The sequence below is a fragment of the Pseudophryne corroboree genome, chromosome 4 (genome assembly GCF_028390025.1).
Source record: "Pseudophryne corroboree isolate aPseCor3 chromosome 4, aPseCor3.hap2, whole genome shotgun sequence".
Taxonomy (NCBI): Eukaryota; Metazoa; Chordata; class Amphibia; order Anura; family Myobatrachidae; genus Pseudophryne; species Pseudophryne corroboree.
In genome coordinates this window covers 802062325-802087835 of record NC_086447.1, presented here as the reverse complement: position 1 = coordinate 802087835, position 25511 = coordinate 802062325, and the positions used below count along the sequence as shown (strand labels likewise).

At 47.6% G+C, this 25511-nt stretch overlaps 1 protein-coding gene across 1 annotated transcript in view; it reads right to left on the bottom strand.

Annotated features, from left to right (window-relative positions):
* Positions 1–10: 10 nt before the first annotated feature.
* Positions 11–25511, bottom strand: part of SOCS5 (suppressor of cytokine signaling 5) — a 117475-nt gene continuing 91974 nt past the window's right edge. Inside the window, exon 3 of the mRNA XM_063918390.1 lies at positions 11–5383. Within this exon, the coding sequence (XP_063774460.1) occupies positions 3764–5371 (1608 nt within the window). The 5' untranslated portion in view covers positions 5372–5383 and the 3' untranslated portion in view covers positions 11–3763. The remainder of the gene's footprint in view (positions 5384–25511) is intronic.

Sequence of the window (25511 nt, the reverse complement as noted above, 5' to 3'; positions counted from 1 at the left end):
GACAAAGGACTTTCTTAGAAACTGTTTATTATGGTAAGCTCATTTTCTGAGTCATTGTAAGTAACCTCCGCCCTCAGTGATGCTCACCGATAATAGCAGATGCATGGTAAGCAGCATGCAAGCATTTCGGTGTGTTTGCTTATTAATTTACTTGTTATTCGAACTGAGCATTTGGAGTCTATGGGGAAAAAAAATCCATTATTCTTAGAATGAACACACAAAATAGTATCTCACAACTACAGTACTATTTACATACACACAAGTAATTTTATACATACACACATTCATACTATACAAACCAGACTCCTACCACAGGTACTTTCCATAATGCTACAGATCACTGTACAAGAGATCACTGTGCATTCCAACAACGGACAACTGCTCCATACGGGCGCGGGATATAGTACGCTTTAGAAAGTAATGTACTGTCATCAACTGTAAGTTGCTGTTTTCCAGTTTGATTATTTATGTACTCTGTAATTGGGCGCTGCGGAACCCTTGTGGGGCCATATAAATAAAGGATAATAATAATTAAGTGGAGAGAGATAACTTACCAGCCAATCAGCTCCTAACTGCCTTGGTTACAGGCTGTGTATGACAAATGACAGGAACAGATTGATGGGTACTTTTATCACTCTCCACAGCTTAGTACATCTGCCCCTGTGTACCTTAGCATAAGGATCATTAACCCACAGAGAAACGCCCCTCCACACACATTGATACCAATAGCCATTATAATGTGCTGTGCTTGCTTTTCTGGAACACCGCTAACCGCAAGAACCCATATGTGCATGAAAGCATCCGTGTGCGGTCCTCGCAAGAAAGTTTTGGAACAAATTTGGTTTTTACTAGATGTTAATTTTATGGCTATAGAAAAATATAATTACTTATGATGGGGATCCGGACTTTAGGTCGACACTCATTAGGTGGACCACTATTGGTCGACATGCATTAGGTCGACATGGTCACTAGGTAAATACATGAAAAGGTCGACCAGAGATTTGCATTTTTTTCTTTAACTTTTTCATACTTTACAATCCACGTGGACTATGATTGGGAATAGTAGCCTTACCCGAAGCAGCCTTGTGAGGGAACACTGTGCACTAATTTGGGTTCCCGGTCACTTTACGAAGAAAAACTACACCAAAAAAATGTAAAAAACTCATGTCGACCTATTTCAGGTGCCGACCTAGTCACTGTCGACCAATAGTGGTCGACCTAATGACTGTTGACCCTATGATCCACACCCCTTATGATGAATACCATGAAATCCCACATCAGCACACTACAGGAACCCAACAGGATAAGGCCTTGCATGGAAACACTGACAAGAGATGTATCAAATCTTCAAGAGTGGACAAGTGGAGAAGCTGACCATAGCAACCAGACTCTAGATGGCATTTATCAAGCACATTCTATAAAACGGTTAGAAGTTGTGGGCTGCAATGGGGAACTTGTCCAGTATTTAGAAGGTGGTTTGATGGATTTCCCCCTAATATACAGCTTAATTAAAGACTATGCTGTGGACAGACTGCCATTTAGTGGGCTGCACCAGTACTGGCCCCCTCAATACATTAGTGACATCACTGGGGTATGAAGCAGTTGTTGATCCAGCCAGGTAAATGCCTCTGTGTAGAGGCTGGTCCTATTTAGCAATCTGAAGCTCTACAGCGGCTTTTGACCTAGTTCGGGTATAATGTCTCCAATACATCCTCCTTACAGTTTAGGAGTCGATCCAATTACCCAGCGAAGGGTGCGAGTTGCCATTGTTAACGGTGGCAACAGCACCCAAACTCGTACTCCTCACAGCCCCTTCTAGAGTCTGACTCCCTATGGGGCGGTGAACAAAAATCCAAGTCGTGGTACCGTAAGTGCAGGATACAGCTCGCACCCAAGAAGACATCACGTGATCGGATTGACCCCATATAGTCCGAAGTTGAGATACTGCGGCTACAATGGAGATTAATCACTGACCTTTAACAAAAAATACTGCATTTATTTTTCAAAGCACAACAGGCTTACACAACACATAACCTGCTGCATGGGATGACAATGTAATAGCAGAACACTGACAGATTCTTGCACTATTCCACATTATTAAAGACTTTTCAAATCTTGGCTAAATGTGAAAAGATAAAAAATGAAACAAGAGCTGGTGTAAAGACCAGACTTGTGACAGTAACTACAGCAGTTCCAGATGTACATCACAATTTACACTGCTGCACCCAGAAGACAATTGTTTTCCATCCATATTGCCATTTCCTATAATACAATGCCACTATAGTTACTTTTTTCATGTATCTTAAGAGGAGGGTTAAATTACAATGTTATTTCAATGTGGGACATCCGTAATGTTCAGCATGGACTGCCTCATTGCACCAAATGATCTTCATAATTACAACAGTAAATCTATTTTGGGGGGGGGGAGGGGTAACTGTCAAAACTTCCATCAAAAATTATTATTTAAAGTGTTACCTTATATAAAAGAGCGACTAACATCAGTCACAAATACATGGTCTAAAACTCCATACCTAGGGGTAAATTTACTAAGGTGGGAGTTTTTTTTTAGAACTAGTGATGTTGCCCATAGCAACCAATCAGATTCTACTTAACATTTATCAAGCTGCTTCTAGAAAATAATAGATAGAATCTGATTGGTTGCTATAGGCAACACCACCAGTTCTAAAAAACTCCCACCTTAGTAAATTTACCCCCTTGAGTGGGTGAATTTTTATTTACTGTGCAGCAGAATGGAAATCACTGTCCACAGAGAAAGGCTGAACAGTGTAATTCAATGGCATTAGCCGACAGGAAACCTGTTGTGCATAACACACACCCAAAACAATAATAAATCCCCTCGCAATCCTAACTGTATAAACTATCTTTGCTTGCGAAAATTTATATATATGTATTTGTGAACACTATTAGTAGACATTTTACATAAAAGGCAACTTGTGTTTTTGGTTTAGGCGCCATTTAATCCTCAGTAATCCGCATAACTGAGCATATTCAACAATTTCATAGCTTGAATGAACACAGTGGAGCAGATGTATTAAGCAGTGATAAGTGCAAGGTGATAGGAGCTGACTGGCTAGTGCGCTAACTGTTGATTTACATATTGGAGCTGATTGGCTGGTGTGTTATCAAATTGCACTCATCACTGCTTTATCATTTCTCCAGGATTAATACATCTGCCCCAATATTTGACCAATTCTCTTACCACCAGCTATACTGAAGTCATTCTCTTGTGAACCTAAGCATAAAAAAAGGCATCAAATTTATTCTCAACAGGACTGCCAAGACATGCCATCTACCTAGTGTTTCATAGGAAATCTGAGATTCCATGTAGTGGGAAATATTTAGCATTCACTTAACAGGATCTTAAAGTAAAAGTATTACACATATTTGCAGAAACAAAACAAAGGGGGAAAAAAAGGAACAAAGCACGGACACCCCACTTTAGAATGAAATGAAGGAAATACAAGCATTAGTACAATTAGGGTCAGCAATCATAAGAACATGCAGTTTAAAAGGTGCTGCTCAATAGTCCCAAACAATGCACAATTTTTTTTTTCCATAACAGGCATATTACAGTTTACGGATACACTTAAAGCTTGAAGTGCCATACTATATTAATTCTATGTGCTTTGTTATCTGATATACATTGCGCATATCCTAAGTCTATGAGGTGATATTTCGGAAGGTAGAGATAGGAGAACAGAAATGTTTTGTTGGAGAATATATATATATATTTATATTTCTTCTATTTAGACTTCATTGGCTCCCTCTCTAGCCACCGCACCCTGACTTTTTGCTTATAATGATATTCCTTAAGGAAGTCTTGTAACATGGATGGCAGAGGAAGTAAATCAATTCCATCGTATGTGGTAGACCTGCAGATGACTGCCCGGCAGATGTACTGCAGGCTAAAAGGAAGTGTTCTATTTAAAGGTACTGTAAGCAAGGGTTCGAAAAACATGCAAGAGCTGGGATCTTTATAGTGTTCTAAGAGTCCTGTAACAGTGGAGGAGTGAAACACACAGGGATCATGAGCATCAAAGCTGAAGTTATGGTTCCACTGCTCAATGCGTGCATGCAGAGATCTGTTGTAGCGGCGGAAGCTCACAGAGAATAGGTAGTCCTCTTGTGCAGAATCCCTGAGCAAAAATGTGCCTTCTGGCCGGCCCTCCAACAATGCTTCTGCCTCGTAGCGATCCATGACGCCCCAGTAACAGGGATTGCTTGTGATCTCTACCAGATCTGGCACAAGGCAGTGAATATAATCGATCTGTGTGTGGACTTTCCAGGCTCCCTGTCTACTGGTCTGCATATGGCTGTCTCCTGAAAACTGCCGTTGCTTCTGGCGACGTGACTGCAGACAAAGAGTTGGGCCATCTTCTTCAGACTCGCACGCAACTTGTGATGCTGCACCACTGTCCCCTGCCACGTCAGCCATGCCAGGAGCAAGTTTTGGTCCGAGCTTATATACAGGGTTGACTTGTGCTGTAGCTTCAAATGTGTGGATTTGGGCATTTGGGGGAGGATCTACACCTTCTTCGATGCTAAGTCTACGCCTCTCACGTAATCTATCTTCTTCATCTTCTGTTGAAAGCAAGGATTGCTCAAATGTTTCCAATATGCTCGAGTGGGGGCTCACTGGGGCAGTATGCTGTTTAATAAGGTGCCATTTCTGGGCGAGGTCTGACCCAGCAGGGAAGGGGCATTTTTCAAGCATTAGCTCTGAGAGATGAATCTTCCTCTTAGTAGTGAAGAGTGGCTTTGATGGCCTGTTATACGCTCTAATAGGAAAGCACAATCCCACAGTCTCATTCAGTCTTTGTCGTAAACCGTGATTTCCTATAGCCCTGCTGGACACCGCTTCCATATCATGAACGGATCCTACCACGTGTCTTCTCTCCCTCCTTTGAAGTCCACTCCTTTGCCTACCAATCTTTTTTTCCAAATCAAGAGAGTTTTGAGTTTTGGTAGAGCATGAATGTTTCTTTTTCCCTCCCCACGGGGCATGGCGGGTATAGGAGTCCCTGCGTGCCAGACGGGCACCAGTGCCAAGTCCCACCTCACTGTCAATACTAATTTCAACTAGTTGTGGCATTTCAGATACGCAATTTGGATTCCTCCTATTGGAGCTACTGCAGGGACTCATGCTTCGTTCAGAAGAAATGTTCCCCTGCAAATGACTAACTGATTGCATGGGGTCCTGACCAGCAGAAGATTCTGCTTTCTCTCCATCACTCAAACACCTGTTTGCATTGACATCCACCATGTTGGTTTGGTTCCCATCATCATCGTGGCTAAAGAGATTCTGACACCGATATTTGAATGTATTCCACATTTTCCCAACTTTATCCATTGATCTGCTCACCTAAAAATAAAGAAAACCATTATTACAAATGGATCTAAGAATGGAATAAGGAAATTACAGGAAATCAGACAAGTTTGTATTTCCCTGGAACAGGATGAATAAGGGTAGGATAAATCTACAAACAGGGTATAATAGATTTTTATGCACATTTATGGCTGAAAAACCTTCGAATTAAGCTTGTAAGTTCCTTTGTGGAACCACACATTCAAATCACCGCAGAACACCTGATCTCCAGATTCGGCTACATATGCATGGTCACGGAGAAAGGGACCCCTGGGACCACCACTGTGCATAGGAGAAGCCCACTGCCCTTTTCCAACTGGGCATCTATTTGGCTTACTCTATTATTACTGTGCCGCTGTTACTACTGCATTCAGGCTGACGGCGTTCATATCCGGCATTTTTCATTTCCACTGTGCCGCCGATATCATTGCATCCTAGCTGTCTGTGCCACACAGCGGTATCCTGCACCGACGTGCCCGCCGCACGGACAACAGCGGCTCTGTGCAGTGATTCCCTGAAGCCAGATCCCGGCTCGCAGAAGCCGCGCTCAGTGACTAATCATACCGCTCTACTAGTGGCTAACACAGAACGGACAAACTCTACAACATCAGCCTGCACAGCCCGCACAGCCCACAGCGCATACTGCACACTGAAATTATCCGAATCGCCTAGTCAAAGGAATTATACACCTTTCATTATGGGCTACTCACTTGGATTAAGGTGATAGAGACCGACACCCTTTTTCCACCTACGAGCAAGGGTCGCAGCCAGGAGCCTGACACAAGTGCTACCCAGCTGTGGCCCGTGCTCAGCCCCCTTTCCTACTGCGCTCACCAACCCGGCATATTGGCGGGTTGGTGACGCTGCTAGTGACGTGGCAGGGGCGGCGCTGGGAGATCACATGATCTCGCAGCGCCGCCCTTCCATACAGTGTAAACGGGAGCAGTGTCGCATCGACACGGCTTCCGTTTACACTACAACCCTACCCGGATCATTCCCGTGTCCTACCCAGGTATTTACCCGGGTAGGATTCACGGGTCACTTGATCCGGATTTTTGTGGGGGGACCCTTTTCCACTTGCAAAAAACACGGGTAAATGCGCGCCCCCGTGCATTTACCCGTGTTTTTTGAGCTAGTGGAAAAGGGGTATGACTGAACATTTCTGAGAGCCTCCACCTTACACTATCACTAGTGTTCACTCTAGGCTGTTTTAGCAGGGCGCCGCGCCCTGCCCGTTTTTTAAACAGGCAAAACCCGCCCTGCCCCTTTTGCGGCGCCCTGCTAGAACAGCCGCCCGCTCCCTGCCCTCCCGGCGTGTATAGATGCCGTGCGCACACATGTGCCCCCGGAGTCCGGCGCCCTGCCCCTTTTCACTCCTAGAGTGAACACTAATCACCAGTGGTAACTATGATTGATTATATGATTTGATCATCTACAGTATTTTGGGACTTCCAGGGATTTCCTTTATTTATACAATAAATGTATCTATGCCTACCTATTGTAGATCTATACGATTCAGCTCACCATTGAGGTCTAATTGTTTTATTAATTTTTATTGTTGTTATTGTCTGACATTAAAAGTGTGTTTTTATTAAGGTTGCCTCTGTGGTTCTGAGCACCTGCCTGGTATTATTACTATACCAGTGGGTTTTTTTTTTTGAGGAGGTTGGCTGCCCGCTCACCAGGTGGCTGCTGGTCCACAGGTGTCAACTTACACTGAAATACACAGCGCCAACAAACCTTTCAGGTTTTTTTTGTATATGTAAGGTGGATTGCTTTTGGTGACTGAGGGAAGATGGCGGGTCACAGGCATGAACTTATTAGTAAGTAAAGAAACCAATACTTGCAGCAAGCTGACAACTTCTATTGCATTAAACTGGATCGGGGGAAGGGGGTGTGGTGTCTCAAATCCAAAGACTTCTTGCTTATTAAGTTCGCTTGGTATGCCCATAGAGTGGATAGGCTGGAAGAGTTCATAAAGATGAGCTGAAAAATAAGATTTTACTTACCGGTAAATCTATTTCTCGTAGTCCGTAGTGGATGCTGGGGACTCCGTAAGGACCATGGGGAATAGATGGGCTCCGCAGGAGACAGGGCACTTTAAGAAAGAATTTGGATACTGGTGTGCTCTGGCTCCTCCCTCTATGTCCCTCCTCCAGACCTCAGTTAGAGAAACTGTGCCCGGAAGAGCTGACCGTACAAGGAAAGGATTTTGGAATCCAGGGCAAGACTCATACCAGCCACACCAATCACACCGTATAACTTGTGATAAACTTACCCAGTTAACAGTATGAACAACAACAGAGCATCAGATCAACCCTGATGCACTCTAACATAACCCTTATGCAAGCAATAACTATATACAAGTACTGCAGAAGAAGTCCACACTTGGGACGGGCGCCCAGCATCCACTACGGACTACGAGAAATAGATTTACCGGTAAGTAAAATCTTATTTTCTCTAACGTCCTAGTGGATGCTGGGGACTCCGTAAGGACCATGGGGATTATACCAAAGCTCCCAAACGGGCGGGAGAGTGCGGATGACTCTGCAGCACCGAATGAGCAAACACAAGGTCCTCCTCAGCCAGGGTATCAAAGTTGCAGAACTTTGCAAAAGTGTTTGAACCTGACCAAGTAGCTGCTCGGCAAAGCTGTAATGCCGAGACCCCTCGGGCAGCCGCCCAAGAAGAGCCCACCTTACTTGTGGAGTGGGCCTTTACCGATTTTGGCAGCGGCAATCCTGCCGCAGAATGAGCCTGCTGAATCGTGTTACAGATCCAGCGAGCGATAGTCTGCTTTAAAGCAGGAGCACCCAGCTTGTTGGATGCATACAGGATAAACAGCGACTCAGTTTTCCTGACTCTAGCCGTTCTGGCTACATAAACCTTCAAAGCCCTGACCACATCTAGTAACTCGGAATCCTCCAAGTCACGAGTAGCTACAGGCACCACAATAGGTTGGTTCATATGAAAACATGACACCACCTTAGGCAGAAATTGTGGACGGGTCCTCAATTCTGCTCTGTCCATATGGAAAACCAGATAGGGGCTTTTATGTGATAAAGCCGCTAATTCTGACACACGCCTAGCCGAAGCCAAGGCTAATTGCATGACCACCTTCCACGTGAGATATTTTAACTCCACGGTTTTTAAGTGGCTCAAACCAGTGTGACTTCAGGAAACTCAACACCACGTTCAGATCCCAACGTGCCACTGGAGGCACAAAAGGGGGCTGAATATGCAGCACTTCCTTTAAAACGTCTGCACTTCAGGCAGAGAAGCCAGTTCTTTTTGAAAGAAAATAGACAGGGATGAAATCTGGACCTTAATGGAACCCAATTTTAGGCCCAAAGTCACTCCCGCCTGTAGGAAGTGAAGGAAACGGCCCAGCTGGAATTCCTCTGTGGGGGCATTCCTGGCCTCACACCAAGCAACATATTTCCGCCATATACGGTGATCATGTTTAGCCGTCACGTCCTTCCTAGCCTTTATCAGCGTAGGAATAACTTCATCCGGAATGCCTTTTTCTGCTAGGATCCGGCGTTCAACCGCCATGCCGTCAAACGCAGCCGCGGTAAGTCTTGGAACAGACAGGGACCCTGTTGCAACAAGTCCTGTCTCAGAGGCAGAGGCCATGGGTCCTCTGTGAGCATTTCTTGCAGATCTGGATACCAAGTCCTTCTTGGCCAATCCGGAACAATGAGTATTGTTCTCACTCCTCTTTTTCTTATAATTCTCAGCACCTTGGGTATGAGAGGAAGAGGAGGAAATAAATAAACCGACTGGAACACCCACGGTGTCACTAGTGCGTCTACAGCTATCGCCTGAGGGTCTCTTGACCTGACGCAATACCTCTGTAGCTTTTGTTGAGGCGGGATGCCATCATGTCCACCCATGGCAGTTCCCACCGACTTGCAATCTGCGTGAAGACTTCCTGATGAAGTCCCCACACTCCCGGGTGGAGGTCGTGCCTGCTGCGGAAGTCTGCTTCCCAGTTGTCCACTCCCGGAATGAACACTGCTGACAGTGCGCTTACGTGATTCTCCGCCCAGCGAAGAATTCTGGTGGCTTCCGCCATCACCACCCTGCTCCTTGTGCCGCCTTGGCGGTTTACATGAGCCACTGCGGTGATGTTGTCTGACTGAATCAGAACTGATTGGTCGCGAAGCAGTGTCTCCGCTTGACGTAGGGCGTTGTATATGGCCCTTAGTTCCAGGATATTGATGTGAAGGCAAGTCTCCTGACTTGACCACAGCCCTTGGAAATTTCTTCCCTGTGTGACTGCCCCCCACCCTCGGAGGCTTGCATCCGTGGTCACCAGGACCCAGTCCTGAATGCCAAATCTGCATCCCTCAAGAAGGTGAGCACTCTGCAGCCAACACAGGAGAGATACCCTGGCCCTGGGGGATAGGGTGATCAGCCGGTGCATCTGAAGATGTGATCCGGACCACTTGTCCAACAGATCCCATTGAAAGGTCCTCGCATGGAACCTGCCGAAGGGAATGGCCTCGTATGATGCCACTATCTTTCCCAGGACTCGCGTGCAGTGATGCACCGACACCTGTTTTGGTTTTAATAGGTCTCTGACCAGTGTCATGAGCTCCTGAGCCTTCTCCATCGGGAGATAAACCCTCTTCTGGTCTGTGTCCAGAATCATGCCCAGGAAGGGCAGACGAGTCGTAGGAATCAACTGCGACTTCGGAATATTTAGAATCCAGCCGTGCTGTTGTAACACTTCCCGAGAGCGTGCTACGCTGATCAGCAACTGCTCTCTGGACCTCGCCTTTATGAGGAGATCGTCCAAGTATGGGATAATTGTGACCCCCTGCTTTCGCAGGAGCACCATCATTTCCGCCATTACCTTGGTAAAAATTCTCGGTGCTGTGGAGAGACCAAACGGCAACGTCTGGAATTGGTAATGACAATCCTGTACCACAAATCTGAGGTACGCCTGATGAGGTGGATAAATGGGGACATGAAGGTATGCATCCTTTATGTCCAGAGACACCATAAAATCCCCCCCTTCCAGGCTTGCGATAACCGCTCTGAGCGATTCCATCTTGAACCTTTTCAGGCATATGTTCAGGGATTTGAAATTCAATATGGGTCTGACCGAACCGTCCGGTTTCGGTACCACAAACATGGTCGAATAATAAACCTTTCCTTGTTGAAGGAGGGGAACCTTGACCTCCACCTGCTGAAGATACAATTTGTGAATTGCAGCTAACACTATTTCCCTCTCTAAGGGGGAAGCTGGCAGGGCCGATTTGAGGTATCGGTGAGGGGGCATCTCCTCGAATTCCAGCTTGTATCCTTGAGACACAATCTCTATTGCCCAGGGATCCACCTGGGAGTGAACCCACTTGTGGCTGAAATTTCGGAGACGCGCCCCCACAGGGCCTAGCTCCGCCTGCGGAGCCCCAGCGTCATGCGGTGGATTTAGTGGAAGCCGGGGAGGACTTCTGTTCCTGGAAACCAGCTGTGTTGTGCAGCTTCTTTCCTCTGCCCCTGCCTCTGGCAAGAAAGGACGCACCTCGGACTTTCTTGCCTTTTTGTGAACGAAAGGACTGCATTTGGTAATACGGTGCTTTCTTAGGTTGTGAGGGAACATATGGCAAAAAATTTGACTTTCCAGCAGTAGCTGTGGAGACCAGGTCCGAGAGACCCTCCCCAAACAATTCCTCACCCTTGTAAGGTAAAACCTCCATGTGCCTTTTTGAGTCGGCATCGCCTGTCCATTGCCGAGTCCACAGGACCCTTCTGGCAGAAATCGACATTGCATTTATTCTAGAGCCCAGTAGGCTAATGTCTCTTTGAGCATCTCTCATATACAGGACAGCGTCTTTTATATGCCCCAGGTTCATTAATATAGTATCCTTGTCCAAGGTATCCAGATCCTCAGATAAGGTATCCGTCCATGCTGCTACAGCACTACACACCCAGGCCGACGCAATTGCCGGCCTCAGTAAGGTACCTGAATGTGTATAAATGGACTTCAGGGTACCCTCTTGCTTTCTATCCGCAGCATCTTTTAGGGTGGCCGTATCCTGTGACGGTAGGGCCACCTTCTTGGATAAGCGTGTTAGAGCTTTGTCCACCCTAGGGGAGGATTCCCAGCGTAGCCTGTCCGTTGGCGGGAAAGGATACGCCATAAGCATCCGTTTGGAAATCTGCAGTTTTTTATCTGGAGATTCCCAAGCTTTTTCACATAACTCATTTAGCTCATGTGAACGGGGAAAGGTCACCTCTTGCTTTTTCTCCCCAAACATATAAACCCTCTTGTCAGGGACAGGGTTTACCTCTGATATGTGCAATACATCCTTCATTGCTATAATCATGTAGCGGATGGCTTTAGCCATTTTAGGCTGTAACTTTGCATCATCATAGTCGACACTGGAGTCAGAATCCGTGTCGGTATCTGTGTCAACAATTTGGGATAGTGGGTGCTTCTGAGACCCTGACGGCCTCTGCGACATAGGATCAGGCATGGGCTGAGACCCCGACTGTCCTAAGGTTTCAGTTTTATCCAACCTTTTATGCAAGGAATTAACATTATCATTTAAAACCTTCCACATATCCATCCAATCAGGTGTCGGCGCCGTCGGCGGAGGCACCTCATTCATTTGCTCCCGCTCTGCTTCCACATAGCCATCCTCGTCAAACATGTCGACACAAGCGTACCGACACACCACACACACAGGGGATGCTCTTTTTGAAGACCGTTCCCCCACAAGGTCCTTTGGAGAGACAGAGAGAGAGTATGCCAGCACACACCCCAGCGCTATATGTCCCAGGAATCACACAGTAACTTAGTGTTAACCCAGTAGCTGCTGTATATAATGTTTTTGCGCCTAATTTATGTGCCCCCCCCTCTCTTTTTACCCTCTTCTACCCTGAATCTGCATGGGGAGAGCCTGGGGAGCTTCCTCTCAGCGGAGCTGTGGAGAGAAAATGGCGCTGGTGAGTGCTGAGGAAGAAGCCCCGCCCCCTCAGCGGCGGGTTTCTGTCCCGCGTTTGTGTAAAATTATGGCGGGGGCTCATGCATATATACAGTGCCCAACTGTATATATGCCCAACTTTTGCCAAGAGGTCCTAATTGCTGCCCAGGGCGACCCCCCCCCCCCCCCCAGCGCCCTGCACCCTACAGTGACCGGAATATGTGGGTTTAGTGTGGGAGCAATGGCGCACAGCTGCAGTGCTGTGCGCTACCTCAGTTTGAAGACTGGAGTCTTCTGCCGCCGATTTCGAAGTCTTCTTGCTTCTTACACCCGGCTTCTGTCTTCCGGCTCTGCGAGGGGGGCGGCGGCGCGGCTCCGGGATCGGACGACAAAGGGTGAGATCCTGTGTACGATCCCTCTGGAGCGAATGGTGTCCAGTAGCCTAAGAAGCAGGACCTATCTTCAGAGAGTAGGGCTGCTTCTCTCCCCTCAGTCCCACGATGCAGGGAGTCTGTTGCCAGCAGAGCTCCCTGAAAATAAAAAAAAACCTAACAAAATACTTTCTTATAGCAAGCTCAGGAGAGCTCACTGAACAGCACCCAGCTCGTCCGGGCACAGATTCAAACTGAGGTCTGGAGGAGGGACATAGAGGGAGGAGCCAGAGCACACCAGTATCCAATTCTTTCTTAAAGTGCCCTGTCTCCTGCGGAGCCAGTCTATTCCCCATGGTCCTTACGGAGTCCCCAGTATCCACTAGGACGTTAGAGAAATTGTATTAAGTGGGGTTTATATTTCGACGCACCTCGGTGCGAACGTGTTTAGTTAAACAGATAATTGAGCCATTATGTTTATTCAGCAAATGAATTCCCTTGGTTACATACATTGGACTACAGAGGAGGGGGCCTAGAAATGTGATGCAGTCCAGCTGCTGTGGAACTACACATGCCTTGCTGTTACGGAATGATAACAGTTGCTAGACATGCTGGAAGTGCATCTGGAGTGCTGAAGGTTACCTAACCCTGCTACAGAGGGGATGCATCAGGATGTCGGCACTAAAACTTCCGACATGGCCAAAATCCCGGTGCTGGAACTCGGACAACACTTGGAATGCAGATGCGGAATCCTGACCATAAGTATGCCGGGGTCTCCTAGGTTTAGACTGCGGGGAGGGGGGTTAGGGTTAGGCTGCGGGGAAGGGACGGTTAGGTTTAGGCAGCACCGGGAAGGGATACGCTTAGTGGGGTAAGTGGAGAGGGTAAACATACTTACCTCGGGATTCTGTGCATCGGGAGGCTGTCTCGGTCATGTGACTGCCAGCACTTGGTATGTATTCCCTATAGAGTACTCTATGTAATATGTAGTTGAATTGGCTATCCTACATTCTGTGCTCACGGGACCTGCGTGGTATAAAAGCAGGAATGGGAAGCAAATCCCCCACAATACAATACAAGCAATTCCTCACCCTGCGAGGAGATTATCTATTCAGCTGTTTCAAGTGTTCAAAATAGACCTCATTACGTCTATTTATTAAGATAAAATAATGAATGAAATTTTTAAATCATTATGTAAAATGCTGGAGTCCATTGGCCTAATATAGGGCAGAAGCGTCAACATTTGTGTTACTAGGACCCCTGCAGCAATGAACCACTCTTATCCAGGCACACTCACCCGGTGTAACAGCAGGACTACAACATCTGTAAACTCTCCAGCAACTGCTGTCTGGAAAATGGCCTCATTTACAGGATGAAAGGATCTGTGTATATGTGCTACACTTCAAGGGGTGCAGTGCCTACTATTTCAATTTTCTTTTTTATTGTCACTACAACAACATTAAAAATGCATTAAGTGACATTACATTGTGATCTCACAAAACTACAGATAAACAAAAATGTATAAACATTTAAACTATCACAGACGGAAAGGAACTCATTCACAACCTCCTGGTACAGCAGCTAAGACATCTATAATCTTACTTAGAAGGCAATTATGAAAATAGGGAGTGACATGGATGGGAAGGTAAGAACTGCAAACACAACAAACTCCCCCGCACAATCTACACAATGCTTACTACATAGAGGGATAACAAAACACTGCTGCAGACTGCCAACATGTGAGTTCTGCAAACATATCAGGTCAATTACACAATCTCACAAATCAAATTAGCTTTGAACTACACATCATCAACACAGAATGCAAATAACTGCTGTAGTGCCGGCTCATTTCTCAGTAATATTATAGTGCTAAGGTTCATTAATCAAAATAATCCTACGATTTACCAGCAAAGTCCATCGTTCTACATAAATAGGAACCAAATCCCCAGCCAGAGGGATTCACAATCCGCTCTCCATGAGTTCTGCCTACAGGCACATTTTTCTTATTCTGCGCTTTACCTGTAAAAAAAATAAGAATTTACTTACCGATAATTCTATTTCTCGGAGTCCGTAGTGGATGCTGGGGTTCCTGAAAGGACCATGGGGAATAGCGGCTCCGCAGGAGACAGGGCACAAAAAGTAAAGCTTTCCGATCAGGTGGTGTGCACTGGCTCCTCCCCCTATGACCCTCCTCCAGACTCCAGTTAGGTACTGTGCCCGGACGAGCGTACACAATAAGGGAGGAATTTTGAATCCCGGGTAAGACTCATACCAGCCACACCAATCACACTGTACAACCTGTGATCTGAACCCAGTTAACAGTATGATAACAGCGGAGCCTCTGAAAAGATGGCTCACAACAACAATAACCCGATTTAGTTAGCAATAACTATGTACAAGTATTGCAGATAATCCGCACTTGGGATGGGCGCCCAGCATCCACTACGGACTCCGAGAAATAGAATTATCGGTAAGTAAATTCTTATTTTCTCTATCGTCCTTGTGGATGCTGGGGTTCCTGAAAGGACCATGGGGATTATACCAAAGCTCCCAAACGGGCGGGAGAGTGCGGATGACTCTGCAGCACCGAATGAGAGAACTCCAGGTCCTCTTTTGCCAGGGTATCAAATTTGTAGAATTTTACAAACGTGTTCTCCCCCGACCACGTAGCTGCTCGGCAAAGTTGTAATGCCGAGACCCCTCGGGCAGCCGCCCAAGATGAGCCCACCTTCCTTGTGGAATGGGCCTTAACAGATTTAGACTGTGGCAGGCCTGCCACAGAATGTGCAAGTTGAATTGTGCTACCAATCCCACGAGCAATCGACTGCTTAGAAGCAGAAGCACCCAGCATTGTTGGGTGCATACAGGATAAACAGCAAGTCAGATTTCCTGACTCCAGCCAACCTGGAAACTATATTTTCAGGGCCCTGATAACATCCAGCAACTTGGAGTCCTCCAAGTCCCTAGTAGCCGCAGGTACCACAATAAGCTGGTTCAGGTGAAACGCTGACACCACCTTAAGGAGAAACTGGGGACGAGTCCGCAGCTTTGCTCTGTCCGAATGGACAATCAGATATGGCTTTGTGAGATAAAGCCGCCAATTCTGACACTCGCCTGGCCGAGGCCAGGACCAACAGCATGGTCATTTTCCATGTGAGATATATCAAATCCACAGATTTGAGTTGTTTAAACCAATGTGATTTTTTAGGAATCCCAAAACTACGTTGAGATCGCCCAGTGCCACTGGAGACATCAAAGGGGCTGTATATGCAGTACTCCCTTAACAACTTCTGGACTTCAGGAACTGAAGCCAATTTCTTTCTGGAAGAAAAACAACAGGCCGAAATTTGAACCTTAATGGACCCAATTTGAGACCCATAGACACTCCTGTTTGCAGGAAATGTAGAAATTAACCTAGTTGAAATTCTTCCGTGGAGCCTTCCTGGACTCACACCCTGGCACATATTTTCACCTAAGTGGTGATAATGTTGTGCGGTCACCTCCTTCCTGGCTCTGACCAGGGTAGGGATGACCTCTTCCGGAATGCCTCTTTCCCTTAGGATCCGGCGTTCACCCGCCTTGGCGTCAACGCAGCTGCGGTAAGTCCCGGAACAGACACGGTTCTTGCCGAATCAAGACCCTTCTTAGTATCTCTTGAAGTTCCGGGAACCAAGTCCTTCTTGGCCAAACCGGAGCCACGAGTATAGTTCTTACTCCTCTCCTTCCTATCATTTTCAATACATTGGGTATGAAAAGCAGAGGATGGAACACATACACCGACTGGTACACCGACGGTGTTACCAGAGCGTCCCAGCTATTGCCTGAGTGTCTCTTGACCTGGCGCTTCAGGTGGGACGCCATCATAACCACCTTTGGTCTTTCCCAACGGTTTACAATCATGTGGAAACTTCCAGATTAAGTTTCCACTTTTCCGGGTGGAATTCATTTATGCTGAGGAAATCTTCCCAGTTGCCCACTCCCGGAATGAACACTGCTGACAGTGTTATCACATGATTTTCCGCCCAGCGAAGAATCCTTGCTGTCATTGCCCTCCTGCTTCTTGTGTCGCCCCGTCTGATAACGTGGGCGACCGCCATGATGATGTCCTACTGGATCAGCACCGGTTGACTTTGAAGCAGGAGTCTTCCTAGGCTCAGAGCATTGTAAATTGCCCTTAGCTCCAGTATATTCATGTGGAGAGAAGTCTCCAGACTTGACCACACTTCCTTGGAAATTTTTTCCCTGTGTGACTACTCCCCAGCCTCTCAGGCTGGTATCCGTGGTCCCCAGAACACAGTCCTGAATGCTGAGTGTGCTGCCCTCTAAAAGATGAGCACTCTGCAGCCCCCACAGAAGAGACACCCTTGTCCTTGGAGACAGGATTATCCGCTGATGCATCTGAAAATGCGATCCGGACCATTCGTCCAGCAAATCCCCTGAGATCTGCCGAATGGAATCGCTTCGTAAGAAGCCACCATTTTTCCCAGGACTCCTGTGCATTGATGCACTGATACTTGGCCTGGTTTTAGGAGGTTTCTGACTAGGTCGAATAACTCCTTGGCTTTTTCCTCCCGGAGGAACACCTTTTTCTGGACTATGCCCAGAATCATTCCTAGGAACAGCAGACGTATCGTCGGAAAACAGCTGCGATTCTTGGAATATTTAGAATCCAGTCGTGCTGTCGTAGAACTACTTTAGATAGTGCTCTTCCGACCTCCAACTGTTCTCTGGAACTTGCCCTTTTCAGGATATCGTCCAAGTAAGGGATAATTTAGATGCCTTTTTTCTTTGAAGAAACATCTTTTCGGCCATTACCTTGGTAAAAGGCCCGGGGTGCCGTGGATAATTCAAACGGCATCGTCTGAAACTGATATTGACAGTTCTGTACCACGAACCAGAGGTACCCTTGTTGAGAAGGGCAAATTTGGACATGGAGGTAATCCTTGATGTCCAGGGACACCATATAGTCCCCTTTTTTCCGGTTCGCTATCACTGCTCTGAGTGACTCCATCTCGATTTGAACCTTTTATGTAAGTGTTCAAAGATTTCAGTTTAGACTATGTCTCACCAAGCCGTCTGGCGTCAGTACCACAATATAGTGTGGAAAAATAATACCCTTTTCCTTGTTGTAGGAGGGGTACTTTGATTATCACCTGCTGGATATACAGCTTGTGAATTGTTTCCAATGCTGCCTCCCTGTCGGAGGGAGCCGTTGGTAAAGCAGACTTCAGAAACCTGCGAGGAGAAGATGTCTCGACTCTCCAATCTGTACCCCTGGGATAATACTTGTACTATCTAGGGGTCAACCTGCGAGTGATCCCACTGCGCGCTGAGACTCTTGAGACTACCCCCCCACCTTGAGTCCGCTTGCATGGCCCCAGCGTCATGCTGAGGACTTGGCAGACGTGGTGGAGGGCTTCTTTTCCTGGGAAGGGGCTGCCTGCTGCAGTCTACTTCCCTTACCTCTATGTCTGGGCAGATATGACTGGCCTTTTGCCTGCATGCCCTCATGGGAAAGGAAGGATTGAGGCTGAAAAGACGGTGTCTTTTTCAGCTGAGATGTAACTTGGGGTAAAAAGGTTGGATTTCCCAGCTGTTGCCGTGGTCCCCAGGTCCGATGGACCGACCCCAACTAACTCCTTCCCTTTATACGGCAATACTTCCATGTGCCGTATGGGATCTGTATCACCTGACCACTGTCGTGTCCATGACATCTTCTGGGTGATATGGACAACGTACTTATCTTGATGCCAGAGAGCAAATATCCCTCTGTGCATCTCACGTACATATATATAGAATGCATCCTATTAAATGCTCTATATGAATAAAATATTTTCAGTCAGGGAATCCGACCAAGCCAACCCAGCACTGCATCTCCAGGCTGATGGCGATCGCTGGTCGCAGTATAACCACCGTATGTGTGTATATACTTTTTAGGATATCTTTCCAGCTTCCTATCAGCTGGCTCCTTGAGGGCGGCCGTATCTGGAGACGGTAACGCCACTTGATAAGCGTGTGAGCGCCTTATCACCCTAAGGGGTGTTTCCCAACGCGCCCTAATTTCTGGCGGGAAAGGGTATAACGCCAATATTTGCTATCGGGGTAACCCCACGCATCATCACACACTTCATTTTATTTTATCTGATTCAGGAAAAACTACAGGTAGTTTTTTCACTCCCACATAATACCCTTTTTTGTGGTACTTGTAGTATCAGAAATATGCAACACCTCCTTCATTGCCCTTAACGTGTGGCCCTAATGAGAAATACGTTTGTTTATTCACCGTCGACACTGGATTCAGTGTCCGTGTCTGTGTCTGTGTCGACCGACTGAGGTAAATGGGCGTTTTTAACGCCCCTGACGGTGTTTCTGAGACGCCTGGACCGGTACTAATAGTTTGTCGGCCGTCTCACGTCGTCAACCGACCTTGCAGCGTGTTGACATTCTCACGTAATTCCCTAAATAAGCCATCCATTCCGGTGTCGACTCCCTAGAGAGTGACATCACCATTACAGGCAATTTCTCCGCCTCCTCACCAACATCGTCCTCATACATGTCGACACACACGTACCGACACACAGCACACACACCGGGAATGCTCTGACAGAGGACAGGACCCACACTAGCCCTTTGGGGAGACAGAGGGAGAGTTTGCCAGCACACACCAAAACGCTATAATTATATAGGGACAACCTTATATAAGTGTTTTCCCTTATAGCATCTTTATATATATCTCAATATCGCCAAAATCAGTGCCCCCCCTCTCTGTTTTAACCCTGTTTCTGTAGTGCAGTGCAGGGGAGAGCCTGGGAGCCTTCTCTCCAGGCTTTCTGTGAGAGAAAATGGCGCTGTGTGCTGAGGAGATAGGCCCCGCCCCTTTTTCGGCGGGCTCGTCTCCCGCTATTTAGTGAATCTTGGCAGGGGTTAAATATCTCCATATAGCCTCTGGGGGCTATATGTGAGGTATTTTTCGCCAAAAAAGGTTTTCATTTGCCTCCCAGGGCGCCCCCCTCCCAGCGCCCTGCACCCTCAGTGACTGCCGTGTGAAGTGTGCTGAGAGGAAAATGGCGCACAGCTGCAGTGCTGTGCGCTACCTTTAGAAGACTGCAGGAGTCTTCAGCCGCCGATTCTGGACCTCTTCTTACTTCAGCATCTGCAAGGGGGCCGGCGGCGCGGCTCCGGTGACCATCCAGGCTGTACCTGTGATCGTCCCTCTGGAGCTGATGTCCAGTAGCCAAGAAGCCAATCCATCCTGCACGCAGGTGAGTTCACTCCTTCTCCCCTAAGTCCCTCGTTGCAGTGATCCTGTTGCCAGCAGGACTCACTGTAAAATAAAAAACCTAAGCTAAACTTTCTCTAAGCAGCTCTTTAGGAGAGCCACCTAGATTGCACCCTTCTCGGCCGGGCACAAAAATCTAACTGGAGTCTGGAGGAGGGTCATAGGGGGAGGAGCCAGTGCACACCACCTGATCGGAAAGCTTTACTTTTTGTGCCCTGTCTCCTGCGGAGCCGCTATTCCCCATGGTCCTTTCAGGAACCCCAGCATCCACAAGGACGATAGAGAAAAAGCATTCACTTCTTCTCATTGCCTCTCCAGAAGCAACTATGGATCAGCCATATACATTATTCTTTGTATACTTAGCACAAAAGCACACAGTTTGAAAGAATGATTTTAGAGAGTGTGGCCAGTCCATAATTAGCACTTAACCAACTTTACGCTTCATATACCCCTTTCACATTGCACAAATAACACTATCGACCCGGCATATCGCCAGGTCGACACGGGTCAGTGTGCGGTGTGAAAGCGCCAAGTCCAAATGCCCTGGTCGCCTGACCCGGTAATTCAACCCGGCTTATAAGCAGTGTTATTCCCGGGTTGAATACCGGGTCAGTGGCTGCATAAACGGATTTCTGGGTCGATGCAATCCGGGACCCGTTTACTAGATAGGGAGAGGTGGCGCGGAGATGAACTCATCTCCCAGCGCCACCTCTGCTGCCGGCTCCACCCCCCTGCCACTATGACAGCAAGCCAAAATGGGTAGGAGAGTCTCCAATGCCGGATCCCACCCGGGAAGGACCCGTTTCAGATTCCCAGGTGGTTACCGGCATTGGAGATGTGAAAGGGGTAATACAAACTGCACTGTATGTATAACTCTGACATACAGTATCCAGGGCCAGCGATCACAGCAAGGCATTAGATGCACCAGTAGGGATATCCTGCCTAAGCGGAGTGTTTTTATTTCAGATGTGGGCACAACTCCAGAGCACTGTAGCAAACCTGGAAGTCTGGGGCAGCGGCAGAAGAACCTGGAATTACCCTAGACATATATGTGCACATTGGTCTCCTTATGCACTGTATAGGGTATATTATGCAGCATTAATTAACCTAGTAGATACTCTATAGTAGTGCACCCTTAACAGTGCATGTTTTCTCCTAGTTGGTGCAAAGGTGTATTCGTCACTGGCCAACACATTTTAAGAGAGCCTCAGGTGGTGCTAATTATTTCATTTGCGACACAGATCTTTAAAATATGCAGCTCTAGTTAAATTGTATTGTATACTACCGATATTGTGATCATGGTGTGGGTTGAGGAGGGGGGTTTCCAGGCAACTGGAACTACCCCCCACCACCTCCCCCTCTTCCACCGGCCTTGTGTCTGCTTACATTATCCTAGAAAATAAGAATTTACTTACCGATAATTCTATTTCTCATAGTCCGTAGTGGATGCTGGGGACTCCGTAAGGACCATGGGGAATAGCGGCTCCGCAGGAGACTGGGCACATGTAAAGAAAGCTTTAGGACTATCTGGTGAGCACTGGCTCCTCCCCCTATGACCCTCCTCCAAGCCTCAGTTAGGATACTGTGCCCGGACGAGCGTACACAATAAGGAAGGATTTTGAATCCGGGTAAGACTCATACCAGCCACACCAATCACACCGTATAACCTGTGATCTGAACCCAGTTAACAGCATGATAACAGTGGAGCCTCTGAAAGATGGCTCACAACAATAATAACCCGATTTTTGTAACAATAACTATGTACAAGTATTGCAGACAATCCGCACTTGGGATGGGCACCCAGCATCCACTACGGACTATGAGAAATAGAATTATCGGTAAGTAAATTCTTATTTTCTCTAACGTCCTAAGTGGATGCTGGGGACTCCGTAAGGACCATGGGGATTATACCAAAGCTCCCAAACGGGCGGGAGAGTGCGGATGACTCTGCAGCACCAAATGAGAGAACTCCAGGTCCTCCTCAGCCAGGATATCAATTTTGTAGAATTTTACAAACGTATTTGCTCCTGACCAAGTAGCTGCTCGGCAAAGTTGTAAAGCCGAGACCCCTCGGGCAGCCGCCCAAGATGAGCCCACCTTCCTTGTGGAGTGGGCATTTACAGATTTTTGGCTGTGGCAGGCCTGCCACAGAATGTGCAAGCTGAATTGTACTACAAATCCAACGAGCAATAGTCTGCTTAGAAGCAGGAGCACCCAGCTTGTTGGGTGCACACAGGATAAACAGCGAGTCAGATTTCCTGACTCCAGCCGTCCTGGAAACATATTTTCAGGGCACTGACAACGTCTAGCAACTTGGAGGCCTCCAAGTCCCTAGTAGCCGCAGGCACCACCAATAGGTTGGTTCAGGTGAGACGCTGAAACCACCTTGGGGAGAAACTGAGGACGAGTCCTCAATTCCGCCCTGTCCGAATGGAAAATCAGATAAGGGCTTTTTCAGGATAAAGCCGCCAATTCTGACACGCGCCTGGCCCAGGCCAGGGCCAACAGCATGACCACTTTCCATGTGAGATATTTTAACTCCACAGATTTAAGTGGTTCAAACCAATGTGACTTTTGGAACCCAAAACTACATTGAGATCCCAAAGTGCCACTGGAGGCACAAAAGGAGGCTGTATATGCAGTACCCCTTTTACAAACGTCTGAACTTCAGGGACTGAAGCTAGTTCTTTTTGGAAGAAAATTGACAGGGCCGAAATTTGAACCTTAATGGACCCCAATTTCAGGCCCATAGACACTCCTGTTTGCAGGAAATGTAGGAATCGACCCAGTTGAATTTCCTCCGTCGGGCCTTACTGGACTCGCACCACGCAACATATTTTCGCCAATTGCGGTGATAATGTTTTTGCGGTTACATCCTTCCTGGCTTTGATCAGGATAGGGATGACTTCATCCGGAATGCCTTTTTTCCTTCAGGATCCGGCGTTCAACCGCCATGCCGTCAAACGCAGCCGCGGTAAGTCTTGGAACAGACAGGGTCCTTGCTGGAGCAGGTCCCTTCTTAGAGGTAGAGGCCACGGATCCTCCGTGAGCATCTCTTGAAGTTCCGGTTACCAAGTCCTTCTTGGCCAATCCGGAACCACGAATATAGTGCTTACTCCTCTCCATCTTATCAATCTCAGTACCTTGGGTATGAGAGGCAGAGGAGGGAACACATACCCTGACTGGTACACCCACGGTGTTACCAGAGCGTCTACAGCTTATTGCCTGAGGGTCCCTGGACCTGGCGCAATACCTGTCGAGTTTTTAATCATGTGGAAGACTTCTGGGTGAAGTCCCCACTCTCCCGGGTGGAGGTCGTGCTGAGGAAGTCTGCTTCCCAGTTGTCCACTCCCGGAATGAATACTGCTGACAGTGCTATCACATGATTTTCCGCCCAGCGAAGAATCCTTGCAGCTTCTGCCATTGCCCTCCTGCTTCTTGTGCCACCCTGTCTGTTTACGTGGGTGACTGCCGTGATGTTGTCCGACTGGATCAACACCGGCTGACCTTGAAGCAGAGGTCTTGCTAAGCTTAGAGCATTGTAAATGTCCCTTAGCTTCAGGATATTTATGTGAAGTGATGTCTCCAGGCTTGACCATAAGCCCTGGATATTCCTTCCCTGTGTGACTGCTCCCCAGCCTCGCAGGCTGGCATCCGTGGTCACCAGGACCCAGTCCTGAATGCCTAATCTGCGGCCCTCTAGAAGATGAGCACTCTGCAACCACCACAGGAGGGACACCCTTGTCCTTGGTGACAGGGTTATCCGCTGATGCATCTGAAGATGCGATCCGGACCATTTGTCCAGCAGGTCCCACTGGAAAGTTCTTGCGTGGAATCTGCCGAATGGGATTGCTTCGTAGGAAGCCACCATTTTACCCAGAACCCTTGTGCATTGATGCACTGAGACTTGGCTCGGTTTTAGGAGGTTCCTGACTAGCTCGGATAACTCCCTGGCTTTCTCCTCCGGGAGAAACACCTTTTTCTGGACTGTGTCCAGGATCATCCCTAGGAACAGAAGACACGTCGTCGGAACCAGGTGCGATTTTGGAATATTGAGAATCCAATCGTGCTGCCGCAACACTACCTGAGATAGTGCTACACCGACCTCCAACTGTTCCCTGGATCTTACCCTTATCAGGGAATTGTCCAAGGAAGGGATAACTAAAATTCACTTCCTTCGAAGGAATATCATCATTTCGGCCATTACCTTGGTAAAGACCCGGGGTGCCGTGTACCATCCATACGGCAGCGTCTGAACTGATAGTGACAGTTCTGTACCATAAACCTGAGGTACCCTTGGTGAGAAGGGTCAATTTTGACATGAAGGTAAGCATCCTTGATGTCCCGAGACATCATGTAGTCCCCTTCTTCCAGGTTCGCAATCACTGCTCTGAGTGACTCAATCTTGAATTTGAACCTCTGTACGTAAGTGTTCAAAGATTTTAGATTTAGAATCGGTCTCACCGAGCCGTCCGGCTTCGGTACCACAACAGTGTGGAATAATACCCCGTTCCCTGTTGCAGGAGGGGTATCTTGATTATCACCTGCTGGGAATACAGCTTGTGAATGGCTTCCAAAACTGTCTCCCTGTCAGAAGGAGACATCGGTAAAGCCGACTTTAGGAAACGGCGAGGGGGAGACGTCTCGAATTCTAATTTGTACCCCTGAGATATCACCTGAAGGATCCAGGGGTCTACTTGCGAGTGAGCCCACTGCGCGCTGAAATTCATTGAGACGGGCCCCCCACCGTGCCTGATTCTGCTTGTAAAGCCCCAGCGTATACTGAGGGCTTGGCAGAGGCGCGAGAGGGTTTCTGTTCCTGGGAACTGGCTGATTTCTGCAGCCTTTTTCCTCTCCCTCTGTCACGGGGCAGAAATGAGGAACCTTTTGCCCGCTTGTCCACGAAAAGACTGCGCCTGATAATACGGCGTCTTCTCATGTTGAGAGGCGACCTGGGGTACAAACGTGGAATTCCCAGCTGTTGCCGTGGCCACCAGGTCTGAAAGACCGACCCCAAATAACTCCTCCCTTAATAAAGCAATACTTCCAAATGCCGTTTGGAATATGCATCACCTGACCACTGACGTGTCCATAACCCTCTACTGGTAGAAATGGACAACGCGCTTAGACTTGATGCCAGTCGGCAAATATTCCGCTGTGCATCACGCATATATAAAAATGCATCTTTTAAATGCTCTATAGGCAAAAATATACTGTCCCTATCTAGGGTATCAATATTTTCAGTCAGGGAATCCGACCACGCCAACCCAGCACTGCACATCCAGGCTGAGGCGATTGCTGGTCGCAGTATAACACCAGTATGTGTGTAAATACCTTTTAGGATACCCTCCTGCTTTCTATCAGCAGGATCCTTAAGGGCGGCCATCTCAGGCGAAGGTAGAGCCCTTACAAGCGTGTGAGCGCTTTATCCCCCCTAGGGGGTGTTTCCCAACGCACCCTAACCTCTGGCGGGAAAGGATATAATGCCAATAACATTTTAGAAATTATCCGTTGTTATCGGGGGAAACCCACGCATC